This window comes from Nicotiana tabacum, chromosome 16, assembly GCF_000715075.1.
Source record: "Nicotiana tabacum cultivar K326 chromosome 16, ASM71507v2, whole genome shotgun sequence".
Classification (NCBI taxonomy): Eukaryota; Viridiplantae; Streptophyta; class Magnoliopsida; order Solanales; family Solanaceae; genus Nicotiana; species Nicotiana tabacum.
In genome coordinates, this window is record NC_134095.1 from 148,176,966 (window position 1) to 148,201,164 (window position 24,199).

General features: G+C 38.4%; 1 protein-coding gene across 1 annotated transcript; it reads left to right on the plus strand.

The window, feature by feature from the left end:
- The first annotated feature begins 19,587 nt into the window (after window positions 1-19,587).
- On the plus strand, window positions 19,588-23,416 carry LOC107775355 (UPF0481 protein At3g47200-like). Its single transcript, XM_016595082.2, has 4 exons — window positions 19,588-19,844; window positions 20,261-20,353; window positions 20,542-20,625; window positions 21,756-23,416. Exons 2-4 carry the CDS (start codon window positions 20,285-20,287, stop codon window positions 23,178-23,180), a joined length of 1,578 nt encoding a protein of 525 aa, XP_016450568.1. The 5' UTR covers window positions 19,588-19,844; window positions 20,261-20,284; the 3' UTR covers window positions 23,181-23,416.
- The last annotated feature ends 783 nt before the right edge of the window (window positions 23,417-24,199 follow it).

Below are 24,199 nucleotides of genomic sequence, written 5' to 3' on the forward strand. Positions count from 1 at the left end.
GCAACAACAATGAAATCATATACCGTCTCTCAGGGCAACAATCACTCAGCCCTCCGAATCACTCCAACCTCACAATTACTCATTCCTTCCAATCACTAAACACTCGACACTCGGCACTTGCACTCAGTAGGTGCCTACACTCATTAGGGGTGTGTACAGACTCGGGAGGGGCTCCTTCAGCCCAAACGCTATATCAAGCCAATTATGGCATAAATTAATAAAACATGTTGCGGCATGCATCCCGATTCCATAAATATCCTCACAATCAAGCCCTCGACCTCACTCAGTCATCAATCTCTCTAGTCTCTCGGGCTCTCAGAAATCATGAAAATCAGCCCAAATAGCAATGATATGATGTATCAACAAAGAAATAATAGAGACTGAGATATGATACATGAGTAAAAACTGAGACTGAGTACAAATAACATTTAGCAGGTAATTCAACATGTAACGCGACCTCTGTGGGTCCAAACAGTACCAACACATAGCGTAAACATGATTTACAGTCAAATTTTTATAACACATAGAGAGCATATAGCTAACAACAAGTTATTCAATTTTATAGTTCCACGAAACGAACCAAACCACGATTCCTACGGTGCACGCCCACACGCCCGTCACCTAGCATGTGCGTCACCTCCAAACCAATAACATAACACATAATCTGGGGGTTTCATATCCTCAAAACCAGATTTAGAACTGTTACTTACCTCAATCCGAGCCAAAAATGTACTCCAATATGCCTTGCAAATCGGCCTCCAAATGCCTCGAATCTTACCACAATAAGTACAATACATTCAATACGGGCTAAAGGAATCAATTCCATAAGAAAAATATGAAATTATAGCTTAAAATCTGAAATCGGCTAAAAATCGGCCCCGGTCCCATATCTCGAAATCCAACAAAAGTTACAAAACTCGAAATCCCATTAACTTACGAGTCTAGTCATATTAAATTTACTAAAATCCAACACCAAATGGACATTCAAATCCCCAAAATCAATTATCCAAATTCCTAGCATCAAACTCCCAAATTACACCTCAAAAACACACCAACTAGGTGGAAAAATCAATGGGGAAACGTAATTATTAAATAGAAATGAAAACAAGAAACTTACCTCAAGGATCCCCTTGAAAACCTCTCAAAAATCTCCAAAACCGAGCTAAAAAATGTTAGAATGTCAAAAATCCCGGAATCCTCATTTTTGAACCTTTTTGTATTGCCTAGTCATGCCTTCATCGCAAACGTGACCTTCCTCTCGCATTCGCGTAGATCATTCTGACTTCCCCTCAGATTAACCCTTTGCGAATGCGAACCCAGCCTCGTGAACGCGAAGCTTTGCCGACCCTACTCTTCGCGAGCGCGACTGCAGCCTCACGAATGCGTAGACCAAAAGCTTGGGGTCCCTAGCTGCCTCATCTCTTCTTTGCGAACGTGTCACCATTCCCGCATTCGCGATGCGCTCTCAGTCCAAACCTTCGCGTTCGCATCCTATTCTTTGCGAACACGAAGAACAAATCTTCCTCAGCCAACAGATGCCCTTCTGTGAACGCAAGACTTCCCTCACGAATGCGTAAGAGGAAACCAAAAAATTCACTTCAGCAATCTTCAGCCATCAAGCTAAGTCCAAAAATGATCCGTTAACCACTCGAAACTCACCCAAGGTCCCCGGGACCTCAACTAAACATATCATCAAGTCCTAAAACATCATACAAACTTAGTCGAACCCTCAAATCATCTCAAACGACATCAAAAATGTGAATTGCACATGGATTCAAGCCTAATGAACTTTAAAATTTCCAAATTCTACAAACGACGCCGAAACCTATAAAATCACGTTCGATTGACCTTAAATTTTGCTCACAAATCTCAAATGACACTACGAACCTACTCCAACTTTCGAAAATCCAATCCGACCCTGATATCAAAAAGTCCACTCCCGGTCAAACTTTCCAAAATTCCAACTTTCGCAATTTCAAGCATAATTCTGCTACGGACCTCCAAATCATAATCCGAACATGCTCTTAAGTCCAAAATCACCTAACGGAGCTAACATAACCGTAGAATTTTAAATTCAAGATCGTTTACACATAAGTCAACACTGATCAACTTTTCTAATTTAAGCTTTCAATTAATAGACTAAGTATCTCAATTCATTCTGAAATCTCTCCGGACCCGAACCAACCAACCCGATAAGTCATATAACAGTTGTAGAGCAAACAAGAATAGAAAAATGGGGGAACGGGGCTACAACTCTCGAAATTACTGGTCGGGTCGTTACATATTCCCCCCGGTCCACAAGAATAAAGAATCTCTTCAGACTACGGGTCGTATAATTACAACACCAGAATAGGCACATCAAGAAGCATAATTTTCTATCAAATATCGAATATTCTACCAAAAATCAAATAAATGAAACTCGGTCTAACATGATCCCTAATCAAATTTTAATTAAAATTTTTAGTATTTAAACTAATAAATTGGGTTGAAATAATACAAATATTGCATGATAAAGTCCTAAATATACCCGGACATAAATATAATTTTAGCTACGTATGGATTCTTGTCACTCTGTGCGTACGTAGCACCTAATATTATAACAAATAACAATTTAAATACCTACGGGGATAATTGCCTCTTACAAAGTTAGGCAAGAGACTTACCTTGTTTCCAAGTCCTCTTCTCGACCCTCAAATCACACTAATTGCTTCAAAATACCGCCGATCAACCCGAAACTAGTCAAAAGTCATGCATACGTAGCACCTAATATTATAACAAATAACAATTTAAATATCTACGGGGATAATTGCCTCTTACAAAGTTAGGCAAGAGACTTACCTTGTTTCCAAGTCCTCTTCTCGGCCCTCAAATCACACTAATTTCCTCAAAATACCGCCGATCAACCCGAAACTAGTCAAAAGTCGTACAAACTAATCAATATATGCTCAAAAGTTCATAATTCATCGATTAGAGTAATTATCCAACTAATATCGAAAAGTTCCTAAAAGTCATCCCTGCGCCCATGTGCCCGAATTCAGGAAATTTTTGTAGATAAATGCTATCCATGACCTTACAAACTCAAATATATAATTTATACCCAATTCTAGCATCAATTTCATGGCCAAATCTAATTTTTACCAAAACCCTAGGTTTTCTAACAAAGTCCTATAATTTTTACAATTTTTTTGTTAAAATCTACTCATAAACCATGTATTAAACTCACATTATGTAGCAATTACTTATCTCAGGATGCTAGGTAAAAATTCCCCTCCAAGAGCTCCAAAATCGGTTAAGAGAAGTGGAAAATGAAGAAAATAGCCTAAGTCCCATTTTTAAAACAAGCTACTACTTAGGTATTCCTTCTTCGCGATCGCGAAGGCAAAATCTGTCAAGGGCCAGAAAATGTTCTTCGTGAACATGATAGGAGCCTCGCAATCACGAAGGCTTGCCCAGCAAAAGCTTCGCGAACATGGTCCAACCTTCGTGAAAGCGAAGGGCAATAACCAGCTGACCCCCAGACCCTGTTCCTTCTAGGCGAACGCGAGACTAGTATCGCGAACATGGACGCTGCTGGTCCTAAGCCTTTGTGAATGCAACCCAATCTTTGCGAACGCGAATAACAAAATAACCCAACCTCTAATCCTTCATCGTGAACGCGTGACAACCCCCACGTTCGCAAAGAAGGAAATCAGATGCAGTAATTTCTGCATTTTTTTGTCACAACCCAAAATCACATGACCGGCACTTGGCACACTACCAGACCCGAGTGAACCAAACCATATGATGCACCCAAACCATATACATAAAAATCAATTTAAATGTGAAAGCTCTTTGAAAATCATATACATTTTCAAGTTAAATGATAAAATATTTTTTTTCAATTCAAAATCACACATGACGCCTTTCATGATAATAACAGGATCAAATGCAACAAATATCTTTTTACATATGTCATGTACCATCTCGTTATTACAACTCATCATAAATTTCTATGGAGCCTCTGTTCCAAGAATAAAACTCAATAATTAGGCCAATGTTCGACTAACATAAAATAAAAAAAGATTTATATTTGTCCCTACACCAGCATGTGTAGTTCCATAGTAACAAACTCAATGTTAGAACAAATTTCGGTGGTCTCTACTAGTAACTCCAAAAATATTTGACCCGAGTGAACCAAACCATATGATTCACCCAAACCATATACATAAAAATCAATTTAAATGTGAAATCTCTTTGAAAATCATATACATTTTCAAGTTAAATGATAAAATATTATTTCAATTCAAAATCACACATGACGCCTTTCATGATAATAACAGGATCAAATGCAACAAATATCTTTTTACATATGTCATGTACCATCTCGTTATTACAACTCATCATAAATTTCTATGGAGCCTCTGTTCCAAGAATAAAACTCAATAATTGGGCCAATGTTCGACTAACATAAAATAAAAAAAGATTTATATTTGTCCCTACACCGGCATGTGTAGTTCCATAGTAACAAACTCAATGTTAGAACAAATATCGGTGGTCTCTACTAGTAACTCCAAAAATATTTGAATATCAAAAATAGATGCATATTCTAATAGCCTCAAATGATCTATTTTTATCAAATCATGATTTTCATAGTCAATCCAAACCATTTGAACAAAATCAAATGAATAACCTTTTTTATGTTGATGCCTTTAGCACTTTAACATCCATCTTTCAAAGATACAACAAATGCTACTCCATTTTTTAAATATCAGAACACATATTCTTTCATGAAAACCTATCTTTAGCACTAAAATAGTTTATATTCGTATCAACACATAAGTTTTAATAAAACTTATAATGTTTTCCTCAAGTGTCATCTTGCAAACAAGTTTTGAAAATAAAATATTTATGTAAAATCACATAATACTTCAAAATCAACAAACTTAGAAACACATGGTGACATCCTTCCCGCTTATCCCCACAAGTGCGGATGCACATTTATAAGTAATGTCACGTATTAACTCAATATATGGTTTTATAGAGAATCCCTTAAGGAGAATAAGTCATAATCGACTTACCTCAACCTTCAAGCTCCAAATAATACTACAGCGCTCCAATTTATAAGTAATGTCACGTGTTAACTCAAAATATGCTTTTAGAGAGAATCCCTCTAGAAAAATAAGTCATAATCAACTTACCTCAACCTTCAAGCTCCAAATAATACTACACCGCTCCAATTTATTAAAATGCTCAAATATTTCCAACAATTCAATAGCTACCATAAGATACCCCAACAACATCAAAACAAATACGAAAAGATTCATAAATATCTATTTAAGCTTCACAATTCGGCAACAAGCCTTCAACCATTCCAAATTATCCAATACATCCACCAATTAGCCTATTCAATTCCATTCCTATCATTAAATACTCTTTTAAAGTCATTAATGATTCTATATTATTTACTCGATATTACCAAGTCACTGTCATTATCTCTCCAATAAAACTCTAGGTTCAAGAACATCCAATTCATGAACTAGTGTTACTTCTTAGCCAAATGGCGATTCCCCCCTCAATGCATCTATCAATTAGGTTATCAACTCTATTGGCATCATTAAAAACTCAAAACAATTTCAATTATATCAATCCACCATTATTCACCTTCCTCTTTATTAAAAATATTATCTTCAAGACCCACTCTTAGGGTTGATATAATAGTCCATTATAACTTCAAATAAACTTCATAACCATACTACTCACACTTCAATATATCATATATGTGAAGCTCAAGTGAAGGGATTATATTTTGGTGGAAGAATCTCACTTTTCCTCATTTTGGTGTTCTTGAAGATTCAATACATTTCTTATGGATTTTGATCCATGAATGGAGTTAAAACTAACATTAAATTCAAGACGCAGTGAACGTCAACGGACAACTACTTCTTTTGGACTAAATTTTCTGACATTCTTGTAGGAAAATGATCCTTAAACGTTTAAAGAGGCAGTGTCTTCCTCGAAGCACAATACTAGAAAGAGACAGTCAATCGTGAAATATGATCCATATTAAACAACTATACTTGAGAGTTGATTGATCTTCCTCCAAGGAACACATCTTTTGATTTCGAATAGATTTTCAAGAGGAAAATACAAGATGATGTCATTATTGATAAATATAAGGCAAGACTTATTGTCAATGGATTTAGATAATGAGAAGGTCTTGATTATTTTGATACATACTTTCCGGTAACGAGATTATATCTATTCGGGTATTAATAGCATTGACCATCATGTACGATCTTCAAATCCACCAAATGAATGTTAAAACAACCTTCTTAAATGATGATTTAAAGGAAGAAAATTACACAGAACAAGCTAACGGGTTTGTAGTTCTCGAAAAAGAAAATAAGGCATGTCAACTTGTTCATTCAACTCTACCTACTAAAACAAGCACCCAAACAATGACATGTAAAATTTGATCAAATAATACTGGCAAATGAGTTTAAGATTAATGAGCGTGATAAATGTATTTACATTAAGAACACTCCAAATCACATAGTCATTATTTCCTTACATGTTGGTAATATGTTAATAATGAGTAAAGATATTCCCGACATAAATGCTACTAAACGTATGCTTGTAAGCAAGTTTGCTATGAAAAACTTAGAAGTTGCTGATTTAATTCTAGGAATTAAAACCTGTAGGACTCCTCAAGATTTAGCATTATCCCAATCTCATTACGTTAAAATAGTACTTAAATAATTTAAGTATTTATATTTCAAAGTTGCAAAGACTATAATTGATATAAACATTGCTCTTACAAAAAAATCTAGGTCAGAGCAAGTCTCAATTAGACTACGCTCGAGTGTTGGAAAGTTTGATGTACATCATGAATCCTACACGACTTGATATATCTTATGCAGTAAGTAAACTGAATCGTTACACATGTAATCCCGACCAAACTCTTTAGATAGCGATGAAACGAGCTTTGGAGTATTTAAAATACATCCAAGATTATGTTTTGCACTATAATAAGTATCATGCAGTAATTGAAGGATATAATGATGCAAATTGCATCACCGGATCAGCGAAAACTAAATTCATAAATAGATACGTTCTTATCATTGGTGGAGGAGTAATGTCTTAGATATCATCCAAACAGACATGCATCACTGACTTTACAATGGAGTCTGAGTTTACGACTTTAGACAAAGCTGGAGAAGAAGCTAAATGACTCCGAAATTTGTTGGAAGATATTCCTTATTGGCCCAAACCAGTGTCTCCTATATGCATTCATTATGATATTCGAGAAACAATAGGAAAGACTGGAAGCGTTATGTGTAAGAAAATATTTCGTCACACATGACTAAGACATAATATTGTTTGACAGTTACTCTCTAGTGAAATTATCACAATTAAATATTTAAAGTAAAAAGATAATGTGTGGGATTTACTTACAAAAGGCCTAACCAGAGAGGCAAATGATAAATTATCAAAGAGAATGAGACTATGGCCGATGACAAGTCATTATTGCAGTAACTCTACCTAGCTGACTGGAGATCCCAAGATCTAGGTTCAAGAAGTTCAAATAAAGTTATGAGTGATGGTTCAATATTATCAAACAAAAATTTACTCCATTCTCATTATGAAGACAATGTCCAGTACCAAGGATAAAGCATTAAGGCTTTTTAATAATTTCTAAATTTGATATAAGGATTGTCAAATAGTATATCTATGGAATTACACGTTTAGGAATCACCTATATAAGTGTGAAGTATAAGCTGCTCCAAGGAGAATTCTGTAAAGCCTATTGTCACGACCCAGATTTCCCCACCTTGGGGAGTCATGATGACACCTACTTGTGAAATCTAGGCAAGCCGACAGTTATAGTTTTACCACCATTATTATTAATTTAACAGGAACAGATAATAACTAAAATAAAATAATTATGAAATGTGGAAGTGATATAGCAACCCAACAGTTCTAATACATAGCTACCCCAAAGATCGGGTGTCACAATCCACGAACGACTAAGATTTACTACAAATATAAGTCTGAAAGAAGTACAACTGTTCTCGAAATAGAAGAGACAGAAGAAACTAAAATGGGGAAAGAGGACTTCAGGCTCTGCGAACGCTATCAGATATACCTTGGTCTCCCTGGACTGAAGGCAGCAACCTCGAATCTACTCACAGGATCCGGCACCAAGATCTACATAAAAGTGCAGAGTGCAGTATCAGTACAACCGACCCCATGTACTGGTAAGCATCGAGCCTAACCTCGGCAAAGTAGTGACGAGGCCAGGACACGACAACCATATAAACCTGTACCGTTAAGTCATATACGAACAGAACAATAATAACAGGAAATGAAAGATAAATATGGGAAATGGAACATGCTACGGGAAATATCAAATTATATCAGTAATTCAATATAGAAGCATAATGAACACCATATTTCTATCAACGGGAACAAGGAATCAGTAACACGTGCACGGCATCACCATTCGTGCTTTTACTCTCGTTTACACCATAAGAAACAACAGAAATGGCACGACATCACCCTTCGTGCATTAACTCTCATAATCATGGCACGACATCACCCTTCATGCATTAGCTCTCAAATCATGGAACGTCATCATCCTTCGTGCATTAACACTAACAATATCGCCACGACATAACCCTTTGTGCATCAACACTCACTCACAATATCATGCACGACATCACCCTTCGTGTTTTACACTCTTCCTCACCCAAACAACATAAACAAATACATCCCAGCAAGGAAATCAGCTATAACCAATCTCATTCCAACAGTTACTTCACGAAATAAATCTCAACTTGAGCCAATACTCAACAATGGTCAATTACCAAGAAATTATCATAAGTCTTGTTCAACAGTGATAATCATCAAAGCATGGACAGTACATAATAAGAGTCAAAACAATCACGGTATAAGACTCACGGCCATGTTTGACACCAACGTATAGATACTCGTCACCACACCTATGTGTCATACTCAACACTAACACGTAGCAAATAAGACCACAACACCTATTCCCTCAAGCTAAGGCTACACCAAACACTTACCTCGATTCCACGCTCAAATCAAGCCTCAATTACTACTTTACATCTCGGTTCCACTTCCAATTCTCTTGTATCTAATCATAAATTATTTAATAACATTAATAAATGATAAAGAACTCAATTCCCATGCTTAATTATAGATTTTCCAATATTTTTTCCAAAAAGTCAAAACCCAACCCCGAGCCCGCTTGGTCCAAACTCGAAATTTGAACCAAAACCCGATTACCCATTCACCCTGAGCCCGGATATACAATTGGTTTTGGAATCCGACCTCAATTTGAGGTCTAAATCCCCAAATTTCGAAATTCCTAAATTCTACCCAAAAACACCTAATTCCCCCATAAAAATCCCTAGATCCTAGGATGAAATCTTGTAAAGAGAAGTTAAGGAGTGAAAGAAATAAGTTTAAAATCACTTACTTATGATTTAGGGAGGAAAGAGTATTTGAAAAATCGCCTCTTATGCTTTAGGGTTTTGAAAAAATGAAAATGGATGAAAAAGTCTCGTTTATATAACCCTCACACATCCTCAAAGCGTTGACCGCGAAAAAAGGGTCGTGGCCGCGAAACTCACCTCTGACAGCAAAATAACGGGCGCGGCCGCGGAAGATTTGGCCTTGCCCACCACTGATCGTGAAATCCCACCGCGGCAGCGGAATTCCCCGCGCGACCGCGAAATTCTATCGCGGACCGCGAAATCCCAGGTTCAGCGACCTGAAATTTTCTGGAACTATTCAACATAGGTCTTTTCTAAGTCTATACACCCCAAAGCCTATCCGTAACTCACCCGAACACTCGCGGCTCCAAATCAAACATGCACACAAGTCTAAAAATATCATACGGACTTTATCGTGCGATCAAATCGCCAAAATAACATCAACAACTATGAATTTAACCTCAAACTCATGATTTTCCTCAATAATACTTCAAATTTACTATTTTCACAATCGGACGTCCGAATCACGTCAAATCAACTCCGATCCTCACCAAATTTAATAGATATGACTTAAATATTATATTAAACCTGTACCGGGCTCAAAAACTAGAATACGGGCCCGATACCATCAAGATCACACACAATTTCATTTCCAAAAGTCCTTATATTTTCAAGCAAATAATATTTCTTTAAAAATTATTTTTTCTCGGGCTAGGGACCTCGAAATTCGATTCCGGACATACGCCCAAGTCCCATATTTTACTACGGACCCTACGGGGCCGTCAATTCATGGGTCTGGGTCCATTTACCAAAAATGTTGGTCGAAGTCAACTTTAATCAATTTTAAAGGCCAAATTCAATATTTTTCTTAAATTTCACATAAAGCTTTCCGAAAATGCGCCCAAACTGCACACGCAAATCGAGGAGAAGGAAAATGAGGTTTTCAAAGCCTCGGAACCCAGGTTCGGATTCTAAAATACAAGATGACCCTTTTGGGTTATCACATTCTCCACCTCTAAAACAACTGTTCGTCCTCAAACGGACATAGAAAAGTACCTGAATCAGTGAAAAGATAGGGATATCGGCTCCGCATATCGGACTCTGACTCCTAGGTTGCTGCCTCAACAGGCCGACCTCTCCTCTGCACACGAACTGAAGGGAAATTCTTCGATCTCAACTGACGTACCTGCCGGTCTAGGATAGCTACCGGCTCCTCCTTATAGGACAAGTCCTTGTCCAACTGGACAGTGCTGAAGTCTAACACGTGGGATGGATCGTCGTGATACCTCTGAATCATGGAAACATGAAAAACTAGATACACTGCTGATAAACCCGGTGGCAAGGCAAGCTCGTAAGCCACCTCTCCCACTCTCCGAAGAATCTCAAAAGGCCCAATGAACCTAGGGCTTAACTTGCCCTTCTTCCCATATATCATCACGCCCTTAATGGGCGACACCCGAAGTAACACTCGCTCTTAGACCATGAATGCCACATCACGAACCGTACGATCAGCATAACTCTTTTTCCTGGACTGAGCTGTACGAATTCTATCCTGAATGATCTTAACCTTATCCAAGGCATCCTGTACTAAGTCTACACCCAACAACCGAGCTTCTCTCGGCTAGAACCATCCGACCGGCGACCGATACCGTCTACCATATAATTCCTTATAGGGAGCCATCTAGATGATCGACTAATAACTATTATTGTAGGAAAACTCTGCTAATAGCAAGAACTGATCGCAAGAACCTCCAAAGTCAATAACACATGCGCGAAGCATATCTTCCAAAATCTGATTAGCACGCTCGAACTGCCCGTCCGTTTGAGGGTGAAATGATATGCTCAATTCGATCCATGTACCTAACTCATGCTAAACTGCCCTCCAGAAATGCGAGGTAAACTGTGTACCCCGATCGAAAATGATAGACACGGGCATACCATGTAGACAAACAATCTCTCGGATGTAGATCTCAGCTAACCGCTCTGAAGTATAGGAAACTGTCATAGGAATGAAATATGTTGACTTAGTCAGCCTATCCATAATAACCCATACATCGTCGAACTTCCTCTGAGTCGGTGGGAGTCGAACAATGAAATCCATAGTGATACGCTCCCACTTCCACTCGGTAATCTCAATCTTCTGAAGCAAACCACCACGTCTCTGATGCTCGTACTTTACTTACTGACAATTCAAACACCGAGCTACATATGCAACAATATCCTTCTTCATCCTCCTCCACCAATAATGCTGCCGTAAGTCCTGATACATCTTAGTGGAGCCCGGATGAATAGAGTAACGGGAACTATGGGCCTTTTGTAGAATCAACTCACGAAGTCCATCCACATTAGGCACACAAATACGACCATGCATCCGCAAAACTCCATCATCTCCCAATGTAACCTGCTTGGCACCTCCGTGCCGCACCGTGTCTCTAAGGACAAGCAAATGAGGATCATTATATTTCCCATCTCTGATACGCTCAAATAATGAAGAACGAGCGATTGTGCAATCTTGGACACTACTGGGCTCAGAAACATCCAACCTCATGAACTGATTGGCTAAAGCCTGAACATCCAAAGCAAGTGGTCTTTCACCAACTGAAATATACACAAGGCTGCCCATACTGGCTGACTTTCGACTCAAAGCATTGGCCACTACATTAGCCTTCCCAGGATTATACAAGATGGTGATATCATATTCTTTCAATAGATCCAACCACCTCCTTTGCCTCAAATTTAGCTCCTTCTGCTTGAATAAGTATTGCAAACTCTTGTGATCCGTGAACACCTCACACGACACGCCATATAAATAATGCCTCCAAATCCTCAGCGTGTGAACAATTGCTGCTAGCTCCAAATCATGAATTGGATAATTCTTCTCGTGAACCTTCAACTGTCGTGAAGCATATGTGATAACCTTGCCATTCTGTATCAACATCGCACCAAGTCCGATGCGAGCTGCATCATAATATATTATATATGGCCCTGAACCTGTGGGCAATACCAACATTGATGTCGTAGTCCAAGCTGTCTTGAGCTTCTGAAAGCTCACCTCACACTCGTCCGACCACCTAAACTAGGCACCCTTCTGGGTCAACCTAGTCATCGGGGCTGCTATAGATGAAAACCCCTCCATAAATCGATGGTAATAACCCGCCAAACCCAAGAAACTCTGGATCTCTGTGGCTGATGTGGGTCTAGGACAACTCTTAACTGCCTCAATCTTCTTAGGATCCACATGAATACCCTCTACTGATACAATGTGACCCAAGAATGCAATTAAACTAAGCCAAAACTCACATTTCGAGAACTTAGCATATAACTGGCTGTCTCTCAGAGTCTGGAGAATGACTCGAAGATGTTGCTCATGTTCCTCTCAGCTGCGTGAGTAGATCAAGATATCATCAACGAAAACAATCACGAAGGAATCCAAGTAGGGCTTGAACACTCGGTTCATCAAATCCATAAATGTTGCTGGGGCATTTGTCAACCCAAATGACATCACTAGGAACTTATAATGCCAATATCGAGTCCAAAAGGCAGTCTTAGGGACATCGGATGCCCTAATCCTCAACTGGTGGTAGCCATATCTCAAATAAATCTTCGAAAACACTTTGGCACCCTGAAACTGATAAAATAAATCATCAATCCTCGACAATGGATACTTGTTCTTGATGGTGACTTTGTTCAACTGTCGATAATCTATACGCATCCTCATTGATCCATACTTCTTCTTATCAAACAACACCGGTGCACCCCAGGGAGAGACACTAGGTCTAATAAAGCCCTTATCAAGCAAATCCTGCAACTTCTCCTTCAATTCCTTCAACTCTGGCGGGGCCATACGATATGACGAGACAGAAATTGGTTGAGTGGCTGGAGCCAAATCAATGCAAAAGTCAATATTTCTATTGGGTGGCATCCCCGACAGGTCTGCAGGAAATACCACTAGAAACTCCCGAACAACTGGCACAGAATCCATAAAAGGAACCTCAATACTAGAATCACGAACATAAGCCAAATAAACCAAACACCCCTTCTCGACCATACGCCGAGCCTTCATATAAGAGATAATCCTGCTGGTAGAATGACTAGGAGTCCCTCTCCACTCCAATCGAGGCAACCCCGACAAGGCTAAGGTCACCATCTTGGTGTGACAGTCCAATATGGCATGATAAGGTAACAACCAATCCATCCCCAAAATAACATCAAAATCAACCATATCATGAAATATGAGATCTACACGGGTCTCAAAACCCCCAATAACAACTACACACGAGCGATAGATGCAATATACAATAATAAAATCACTCATCGGTGTAGACATATATACAGGAGCACTTAAAGAATCACGAGGCACAACCAAATATGTAGCAAAATAAGATGACACATAGGAGTATGTAGACCCTGAATCAAATAGAACTGAAGCATCTCTACTACAAACTGAAACCGTATCTTTGATAATGGCATCGGATGCCTCAGCCTCAGGCCTGGCTGGGAAAGCATAACATCGGGGCTGGTCCCCACCACTCTGAACTACATCCCTGGGACGGCCTCCTGCTGGCTGGCCTCCACCTCTAGCAGCCTGACCTCCACCTCTAGCTCTCTGACCCCTACCTCTAGCTGGCCAAACGGGCAGTGAAATACCCGGTGCCAGAACTATGGCGCGAGAACCCTGATGCTGAGAGATGCTCGATGCTCTAGGGCAAAATCTAACAATGTGGCTCGAATCACCACATGTATAACAAGACCCGGCTGTTGAGACTGCTAACCCTGAAACTGACCCTGACGGCCGGAGTAACCACTTTGAAAACTCTGGATTAGAGGTGCACTAATAGGAGTTGGTGATACACTATAGGGTAGCTGATCAAAATACTGTATATGAGAACCATGGCCACCTGGAGCACCGTGAAAAGTTTGAAGTGCTAAATGAAACAGCCTGGGAGGATGGCCTCTACCAAAAGAATCCCTGCCTCCAGATGAGGCACCACTGAACTTGTCAAAATGACGAGGACTCTTGTCAGACCCCTGACCACTCCCCTATGATAGAACTATCTCAACTCGCCTGGCCATATTGGCTGTATCTTGGAAAGAAACCTCTCTCCCTGTCTCCTTAGCCATCTGCAATATGATAGGCTGAGCTAGTCCCTCAATAAACCTCCTCACCCTCTCTCTCTCTGTTTGAAGTATAAGGAGAGCATGACGGGCCAAGTCAATAAATCAGGTCTCGTACTGAGTGACGGTTATAGAACCCTGCTGGACACGCTCAAACTGCCTCCGATAGTCCTCCCTCTAGGTGATAGGAAGAAACTTCTCCAAAAATAGCTGAGAGAACTGGTCCCAAGTCAAAGCAGGCGACCCAGATGGTCTGGCCAAACAATAATTCCTCCACCAATTTTTGGCGGAACCTGACAGATGAAAAGCAGCAAAGTCGACCCGTTAGTTTCCACTATCCCCTTATTCACCTCATGACAGCTGTCCAAATAGTCCTGGGGATCCTCTAAAGATGTACCGCCATAGGTAGTAGTGAAAAGCTTGGTGAACCTGTCCAATCTCCACAAGGCACCAAAAGGCATAGCTGCTCTATCAGCGGTCTAAGCTACAACACCCGGCGGAATTACCCTAACTGGCTGAGCTGCTGGAGTATGAAACTGAGGAGCCATCTGCTCCGGAGTGCAAGTAGCGAGAGTCTATGCTCCTCCCCTATCCTGAGAGACAGCCTGAGCGAGCCCTGCTGGAATGGTCTGGGCTGGAACCTCATCATCAAACTCTACCTAAGGCTCTGCCGCTAGTGTTGGTGCTCTAGGCCGAGCCATGCCCCTGCCTTGACCTCTAGCACGGCCTCGACCTCGTACTTTGCGCCTCGTAGGAGTTGCCACTAGGGGCTCGGGCTGCTGATCAGCAGATGAAGAGGCACGTGTTCTTGTCATCTCCGAAAGAGCAGAGTAGGAGTTCAATTAGCATTGAGAAGTCAAATCGCACGATAAAGATGAATAGACGTGAAGTTATTCCTAAAATCTATAGCCTTTGGGGGATAAGCACAGACGTCTGCGTACCGATCCCTCAGACTCTACCTAACTTGTTCGTGAATTGTGAGACCTAAGCAACCTAGTGCTCTGATACCAACTTGTCACACAGATTTTCTAACCTTCGGGAGTCGTGATGGTGCCTACTCGAGAAAGCTAGCAAGCCGACAGTTACAGTTTTACCACTATTATTATTAATTTAACAGGAATAGATAATAACTAAAATAAAATAATTATGAAATGCGGAAGAGCTATAGCAAACCAATAGTTCTAATACATAGCTACCCTAAAGATCTGGTATCACAATCCAAGAACAATTAAGATTTACTACAAATATAAGTCTAAAAGAAGTACAACTATTCTCGAAATAGAAGAGACAAAAGAAACTAAAACGGGGAAAGGGGACTTCAGGCTCTGGGAACGCCAGCAGATCTAGCTTGGTCTCCCTGAACTGAAGGCAGCAACCTTGAATCTACTCACAAGATCCGGCACCGAGATCTAGACAAAAGTGCAGAGTGCAGTATCAGTACAACCGACCCCATGTACTGGTAAGTATCGAGCCTAACCTCGGCGAAGTAGTGATGAGGCCAGGACACGACAACCATATAAACCTGTGTAGTTTAGTCATATACGAACAGAACAATAATAACAGGAAATAACAGATAAAGATGGGAAAGGGAACATGCTACGGGAAATATCAAATTCTATCAATAATTCAATAGAGAAGCATAATGAACACCATATTTGTATCAACAGGAATAAGGAATCAGTAACACGTGCACGGCACCATCATTCGTGCTTTTACTCTCGTTAACACCATAAGAAATAACAGAATTTGGCACGGCATCACCCTTCGTGCATTAACTCTGATAATCATGGTATGGCATCACCCTTCGTGCATTAGCTCTCAAATCATGGCATGGAATCACCCTTCATGCATTAACACTAACAATATCAGCACGACATCACCCTTCGTGCATTAACACTCACAATATCGGCACAACATCACCCTTCGTGCATTAACACTCACTCACAATATCATGCACAGCATCACCCTTCGTGCTTTACACTCTTCCTCACCCAAACAACAAAAACGATACATTCTGGTAAGAGAATCAACAATAGAAACAAATACATCCCAGCAAGGGAATCAACTATAACCAATCTCTTTCCAACTGTTACTTCACGAAATAAATCTCAACTTGAGCCAATACTCAACAATGGTCAATTACCAAGAAATTATCATAAATCTTGTTCAACAGTGATAATCATCAAATTAAGCATGGACAGTACATAATAAGAGTCAAAACAATCATGGTATAAGACTCACGAACATGTTTGACACCAACGTATAGATACTCATCACCATACCTATGTCTCATACTCAATACTAACACGTAGCAAATAAGACCACAACACTTATTCCCTCAAGCTAAGGCTAGACCAAACACTTACCTCGATTCCACAGCTAAAATCAAGCCTCAATTACCGCTTTACCTCTCGGTTCCACTTCCAATCCGCTTATATCTAGTCATAAATTACTTAATAACATCATTAAATGCTAAAGAACTCAATTCTCATGCTTACTTATAAATTTCCCAACATTTTTCCCAAAAAGTTAAAACCCGACCCTAGACTCGCTTGGTCTAAACTCGAAATTCGGACCACAACCCGATTACCCATTCACCCACGAGCCCGGATTCACAATTGGTTTTGGAATCCGACCTCAATTTGAGGTCTAAATCCCCAAATTTCGAAATTCCTAAATTCTACTCAAAAACACCCAATCCCCCATGAAAATCCCTAGATCCTAGGATGAAATCTTGTAAAAAGAAGTTAAGGAGTGAAAGAAATAAGTTTAAAATGACTTACTTATGATTTAGGGAAGAAAGAGTATTTGAAAAATCGCCTCTTATGCTTTAGGGTTTTGAAAAAATGAAAATAGATGTAAAAGTCCCGTTTATATAGCTCTCACAGATCCTCAAAGCGCTGATCGCAGAAAAAGGGCCGCGGCCGCGAAACTCACCGCTGACAGCAAAATAACGGGCGCGGCCGCGACCACGGATGTTTTGGCCTTACCCACTGCTGATCGCGAAATCACACCGTGGCAGCGGAATCCCCCCGCGCGGCTGCGAAATTCAACCGCGGAACACGAAATACCAGGTTCAGAGACCTGAAATTTTTTGAAACTATTCAACACAGGTCTTTTCTAAGTCTATACACCCCGAAGCCTATCCGTAACTCACCCGAGCCCTCGGGGTTCCAAACCAAATAAGCACACAAGTCTAAAAATATCATACGGACTTGCTCGTGCGATCAAATCGCCAAAATAACATCAACAACTATGAATTTAACCTCAAACTCATGATTTTCCTCAAGAATACTTCAAATTTACTATTTTCACAAATGGACGTCCGAATCACGTCAAATCAACTCCGATCCTCACCAAATTTAATAAATACGACTTAAATATTATATTAAACCTGTACCGGGCTCCAAAATAAGAATCTAGCCTGATACCATCAAGAATCACACACCATTTCATTTTCAAAAGTCCTTATATTTTCCAACAAATAACTTTTCTTTAAAAATTCTTTTTTCTCGGGCTAGAGACCTCGGAATTCAATTTCGGGCATATGCCCAAGTCCCATATTTTACTATGGACCCTACGGGACTGTCAAATCACAGGTACGGATCCGTTTACTAAAAATATTGATCGAAGTCAACTTTAATCAATTTTAAAGGCCAAATTCAATATTTTTCTTAAATTTCACATAAGAGCTTTTCGGAAACGCGCCCAGACTGCGCACACAAATCAAGGAGAAGGAAAATGAGGTTTTCAAGGCCTCGAAACCCGGATTCGGATTTTAATATACAAGATGACCCTTTTGGATTATCACACTTATTCTGTAAAACCAGTCTATGTTCATGACTGAAATGAACAGAACAATAAGGATCAAAGACAATTAAAAGGTTAATTGTGTGACTTAAAGTTGCCTAGGTATACACCAAAGTTTGACGGTTCAAAGATATTAAATCTACAGATGATCGAGTATATCCGACATATGTTCACTATGGTAATTAGTTCAAATGGAAATATACTTATCTAGATGCAATTAATCCTTACTTGCGAATCACACAATTTTTTCATGCATGTTTTCATCATATAGCAATTTCCAATTCATGTGGGGGATTGTTGAAATTTTTAGGTGTGAATGGGAAAAGACACCTTTTAACTTATACCTCTTGCTGGGTTTAAGCTTAGAATAACTCCAAATAGAGTGAATTGAAAATGAAGGAAAAATAAAAAATTTAAAATTCCGTCTTTGACAAAGGGACATTATCCCATATTGGAGGAAGAAAAGAGTTTTGATGAGTATATATATACAATTGTACTTCTTCTAGCTCTTAAAGAGTTGAGAAGAAGGCAATCCTCGCGCCGTCGTCGCGTCGTTTGCTCGGCTTCGGCTACGAATTTCGGATTTCAGTCAAATGATTTAGAATTTAAATTTGGCGGTTTGCGTAAATGGCCATTTTATAAAACCCAATTTTTTGGCTATAAATACATGATCTTTCTCACACATTTTCCTTACAAAAATTCTGATGTCTCCTTCTTCCTTCTGCATTATTTTCTACTAGAAAGTAAGCAATAGTAAGTATGATTTGCTATTGATCTTTGAGTTCATTGGTCACTGGGGTTTGAAGTACCGCTGCACCAATAAGGGTATTCCTATCTATCCTAGAAGAAAATAATCATATACCTAGGGTATTTGGAGGGGATGAAATTCCTTAAGGAAACACTGTGAATTCAGTAGGCTCGGATAAATTTTCTGTTTCTTCCACATTTTTAATTTTTACTTTTTTCTTTTTTTTTAAATCATGTTTTTGCACTCTTCTTCGGCATATTTTCTCACAAACAAAATAGATCGAGTCTACATATGATTTGCTTTGCTATTTAAGTTCACCGAAATTTTGTAAATTGAATCATCAATTTTATAAAATAGTTTTCCATTCTATTATGTGAGGAATTAGTACATAAAACCTTGAGCAATAGTAAAAGAATTAAATTTTTTAAGGACACAAAAAACTTGTGGGTTCAGAATTAATTTTCGTTTCTGTTCTCCCCCTCTTCTGTTTTCAGATTTTCTGTTTATGAATCATAGTTTAATAACACATAACACACCTTGTAGCTGAATTGAAAGTTTTAGGACAGATCGAGCCAAAACTTCCTCGTTGACTATATAATCTCATTCCTCTTAGAGACATAATTCAGAAGAAGCAAGAGAATCAAGGAAAGAAGAAACAGCCAAACCAAAAATAGGTAAGTTTGCATCTTCCAGTCTATGTCATGCGGGAGAATTTGAATACATTATTAGGTACCTCAAATTACATTATGATTCCTTTATGGAAATTACTCTTCACAGCAATCCTTCCTCTTAATTCTTTCTGACTTTCTATTCTTACTTTTCTGTTTCCTATTTTTTGAGATATAATAGATAAAAAACTTACCCCAGTTTCTTTCATTAGAAGTACTTTGGACCCATTTGGTCATAGATTTTACCAAAAGATATTTGGGTATTTTTTTGGCAAATACATATTTTTTCATAAATTTTATTTATATTTTGACAAATTCCCAAAACTCAAATCCCAAATCCCAAATCCCAAAACAACCTCAAGAGCTGGTTTTGACCCAAAATATTACTATTACATTTTTTAAAAATCTCTCTCAAATTGCAGTTTGAAGAAAGTTATCTAAGAGAGATGGCACAGCATATTGAGATTACCCCACTGCTTGATCAAACTCCTCCAAATGAAGCTAGTAAAGATGAGGTCTCTCTCCTCTCTCTTCACAATCAAACACACGCACAAGCATTACCTTTTTGTTATCCACATAATGTAACCCAAATTAATTAGGACAATACTAAAAATCTTGAGAAAATTTTATTGAATACCTCAATAATTATAGTTTTTTCATTAGTTAAACTCTTCAATAAATTCTTACTCGTCTCTCTCAACAGTCGCCAGCTCGCCCGCGGTTGCTAAAGCCTTCACCCACTGCCGCTACTTCTTTCTTCGCCTTTGCCGTCGCCAGTCATCAAGTGGTTAGTTCTCTCTCCCTCCCCTCCCCCTTCTCTCTCTCTTACTTAGTGATTTGATGTCTAAATAACAATAACAACAACCTTGTATAACCCCACAAATAAGATCTGGATAGGATATAGTGTATGCAGATCATACTCGTATATACCTTCAAGAAAGTTTGATATCAAAACAAGTGTGATTATAAATTACCTCATTACGGATAAAATGAAAAATTTAAAATTAGATTTTTTCTAAATAAATAAATATAATATTTTTTTTTGGAACATAATAAAAATGAAAGCATGATAGAAAACTGGGACTGGATGCTAGAAATTATATTATATATTCATCTAGTATAACTTAATTGCAGATACACCTCTTTATGGAACAAAATCTACCCCCCCCCCCCAAACCCCCAAAACCCCCAATCCCTAAACAATGAATATTTTTTTGAGGAATTTCCATTATATAACGGGGTATATATACAAAGGAGTGTATCTGTAGTGGACTCATAATATAGGGATGTTTTAAGTGCTTGTGTTGAATTAACTAAATCTTGTTAGTATACTGATTTAAGAACAATGAATTTGATGATAAACGTAAGCTCGATTTAAATAAGCAATAATTTATTAATTAATATAATAACGATCATTGGATTTCTTTTTTATGTATCTTGATTGTACAAAATTATATGTAAATCACCTCTCTCAACTTTCAACTAAATAGTTATCATTCCTTTTGTTTGTATGGGCTTTTAAGGCTACTTAATTAGCTTAATTTGATGTATGGTTAAGTATATATTGTCCAAAAATTCCAGGTCTGTAAACGTTTCAAGATCGTTTGTTCTTCTTCATTTCACGTTTCTTAAGGTAGTAAATATAGACTTCCTATCTATTACTGACTGCTTTAGTCACAAGTCCGAAACGAAAACACTCAAAAAGGAGGAAAAAGGGCAGCCACTATGTATAAGGTTCGGGGAAGAGTCGGACCACAAGGGTCTATTGTACGCAGTCTTACCTTATATCTGTGCAATAGGCTGTTTCCAAGGCTCGAACCGGTCACCTCCTAGTTACATGGCAACAACTTTACCAATTACGTCAAAGCACCCTTTCAAAAGAAAAACTCAAAAGAAACCTTGTTTCACTAATTACAGATACAAGAAGGTGGGAAAGCGGATTATGTAATCGAGATAAGGACAGCAGATCAAACAAATGAATCAACAAATCAAGTCTTTGATGAAGGATCATCTACCATATTTAAAGTAAATGTGGGGCTATGTGAATCAAATCCAGATGCTTATATCCCAAAGTTGATCTCCATTGGTCCTTACCATAAAAAGAATCCGAGACTTCGCTCGATGGAAAAATATAAACTGCGTTACCAACAACGATTTCTGCAGAGGAAAGCATGGAGAGATGTGGAGTATTACATTAGTGAAATGGAGAAACTAAAGGATGAAGCACTAAAGTGTTACGATGATATAGGGGACCTTGAAAGTGATATTATTAGCAAATTTTCAGATTTGCTGTTACTTGATGGCTGCTTCGTGGTTGAGTATATCCGAGAGTTTTACGAAGGGGTGCCAGAAGGAGAAGACAAGATTATCGACGCGGCTTGGATGGAATCTCTAGTAGATCGTGACTTATTGTTACTAGAAAACCAACTTCCTTTCTTTATCCTCGCCAAACTTCACGAGATGACTAAGGATCCTACAGACGCCCCATTTATACAGATGGTGAAATACAACTTTGGTAGTAGTTTACCAAAAGTGACTCCTAAATTCATAAATGCAACTGATGATGATGATGCCGAAGAAATCAAACATTTACTTCAAGTAGTACACATGTGTTGTTGCCCTTCAGAGATGAACACTGGCCTAACTAGGAATAGCAGAAAGAAAAAAGGAAGTAGCAAGAAAAGCTGTAACTGGAATCCTTTGCGAATTGGTAAGTCCAAAAAGAAGTTTAAAACTAAGGACGGCGACTTATGGCACGATCGCATGCGAAGTGCAACAGAACTTGATGAAGCTGGAATTCGCTTCTCAAATGTTGGGAAAATTTATAGAAAGTTGAACAAAAACAACAAAGAGGATGCTATAAGTTTATTTGATATCAAATTCAATAACGGATTGCTTGAAATCCCTTGTTTTGAGGTCGTTAATAGTACAGAGACTATTCTGAGAAATCTCATTGCCTACGAACAACACTCATCTGATGTGCATCCGAAATATTTCACGGATTATGTAATCTTTATGGACCATCTTATTAACTCAGGCAAAGATGTGAATTTGCTTCGGTTGAACGGAATTATCAGAAATAGGATAGGAGATGACGAAGAAGTGGCTATCATGTTCAACAAACTAGGAGAAGGTGTCATCCCTTCAACTGATTTCTTTTACAAAGTGGAATGCAGAAAAGTGATTGAGCATTGTGAAAAACCATGGAATGAAAACATGGCAAGTTTGAGGCATAATTATCTTAATAGCCCTTGGGCGAAAATTTCAACTGCGGCAGCCATCATTCTCCTTCTGCTTACAGTTGCACAAACAGTTCTAGCTCTCATCAGTACTTTAAAGTAGTCGATCGGTATAATTATATTCTATCGTTTATTGATTTTGTAATGGCTTCAGGTGTTTCCTCACTGTTCCGTTCAATGTACTTGTGTGTTTGCTCTATAATTTTTGCATATAGATAATGATATAGTGTATAGTATAAGCAGAGGGGCAGATCCAGAATTTTAAGTTAATGGTTCTTAAAGAAATCTCAACTTAATATATATTAATAATTGGATTAACGGACTGGGTTCCAAGTTAAATGTTGTTACATTTAATGAATTTTTCAATACTAATATTGAATCTAGATAAAAGCTACTGGAGCATCAGCTTTGCTACATACAGAATAACTTGTAAAACTGAAGCTTAGGGCCCGTTTGGCCATAAAAAATAATCCACTTTTTTTTCGAAAAATTTTCATTTTTCTTTCGAATCAGTGTTTGACCATGAAATTTTCAGATTTCACTTTAAGTTAAATTTTTGAATTTTTCGAAAATTTGAAAACCTCCAACAAGCTGTTTTTCAAAATTTTCACTTCAAATCACTTACAAAATTCAAAAACAACTCTAAATTGTATTCATATCCAAATAAAACGCTAATTTGCAAATACCATTTTTACTTTTTTTAAAAATTCACTTTTTTCGAAATTTCACAATTCTTATGTCCAAACGCCCAGTTAGTCTTTGTTTCAAAACTAAAGCTCTTTATTATGATACCATTGAAATACAGATGGACCTAAATTTAGTGTTTGTTATACTACTCATTCGTAATTCACTCCAGTCTTTTCATAACATAAAGAACTTAGATTCCCTCCGAGAGAGAAATGCTGAAAGGGTATCCACTAGCAAATATTTTTATGGGCTGTCAGCTGTATTTAGAGTTATTAAATTAGTAGTGGTGGTTGAAAGGTAAGAATATATAACGATTTTTAAAAAATCGCAGTTGAACTCTGTTGTGTTACATACACCCCTCTTGTGGACTCAGCGTCCTCGCTGAGCTTTGCCCCACCGCATGTAATTCGCCTAGACTCAGCACTGAGGTTTGTC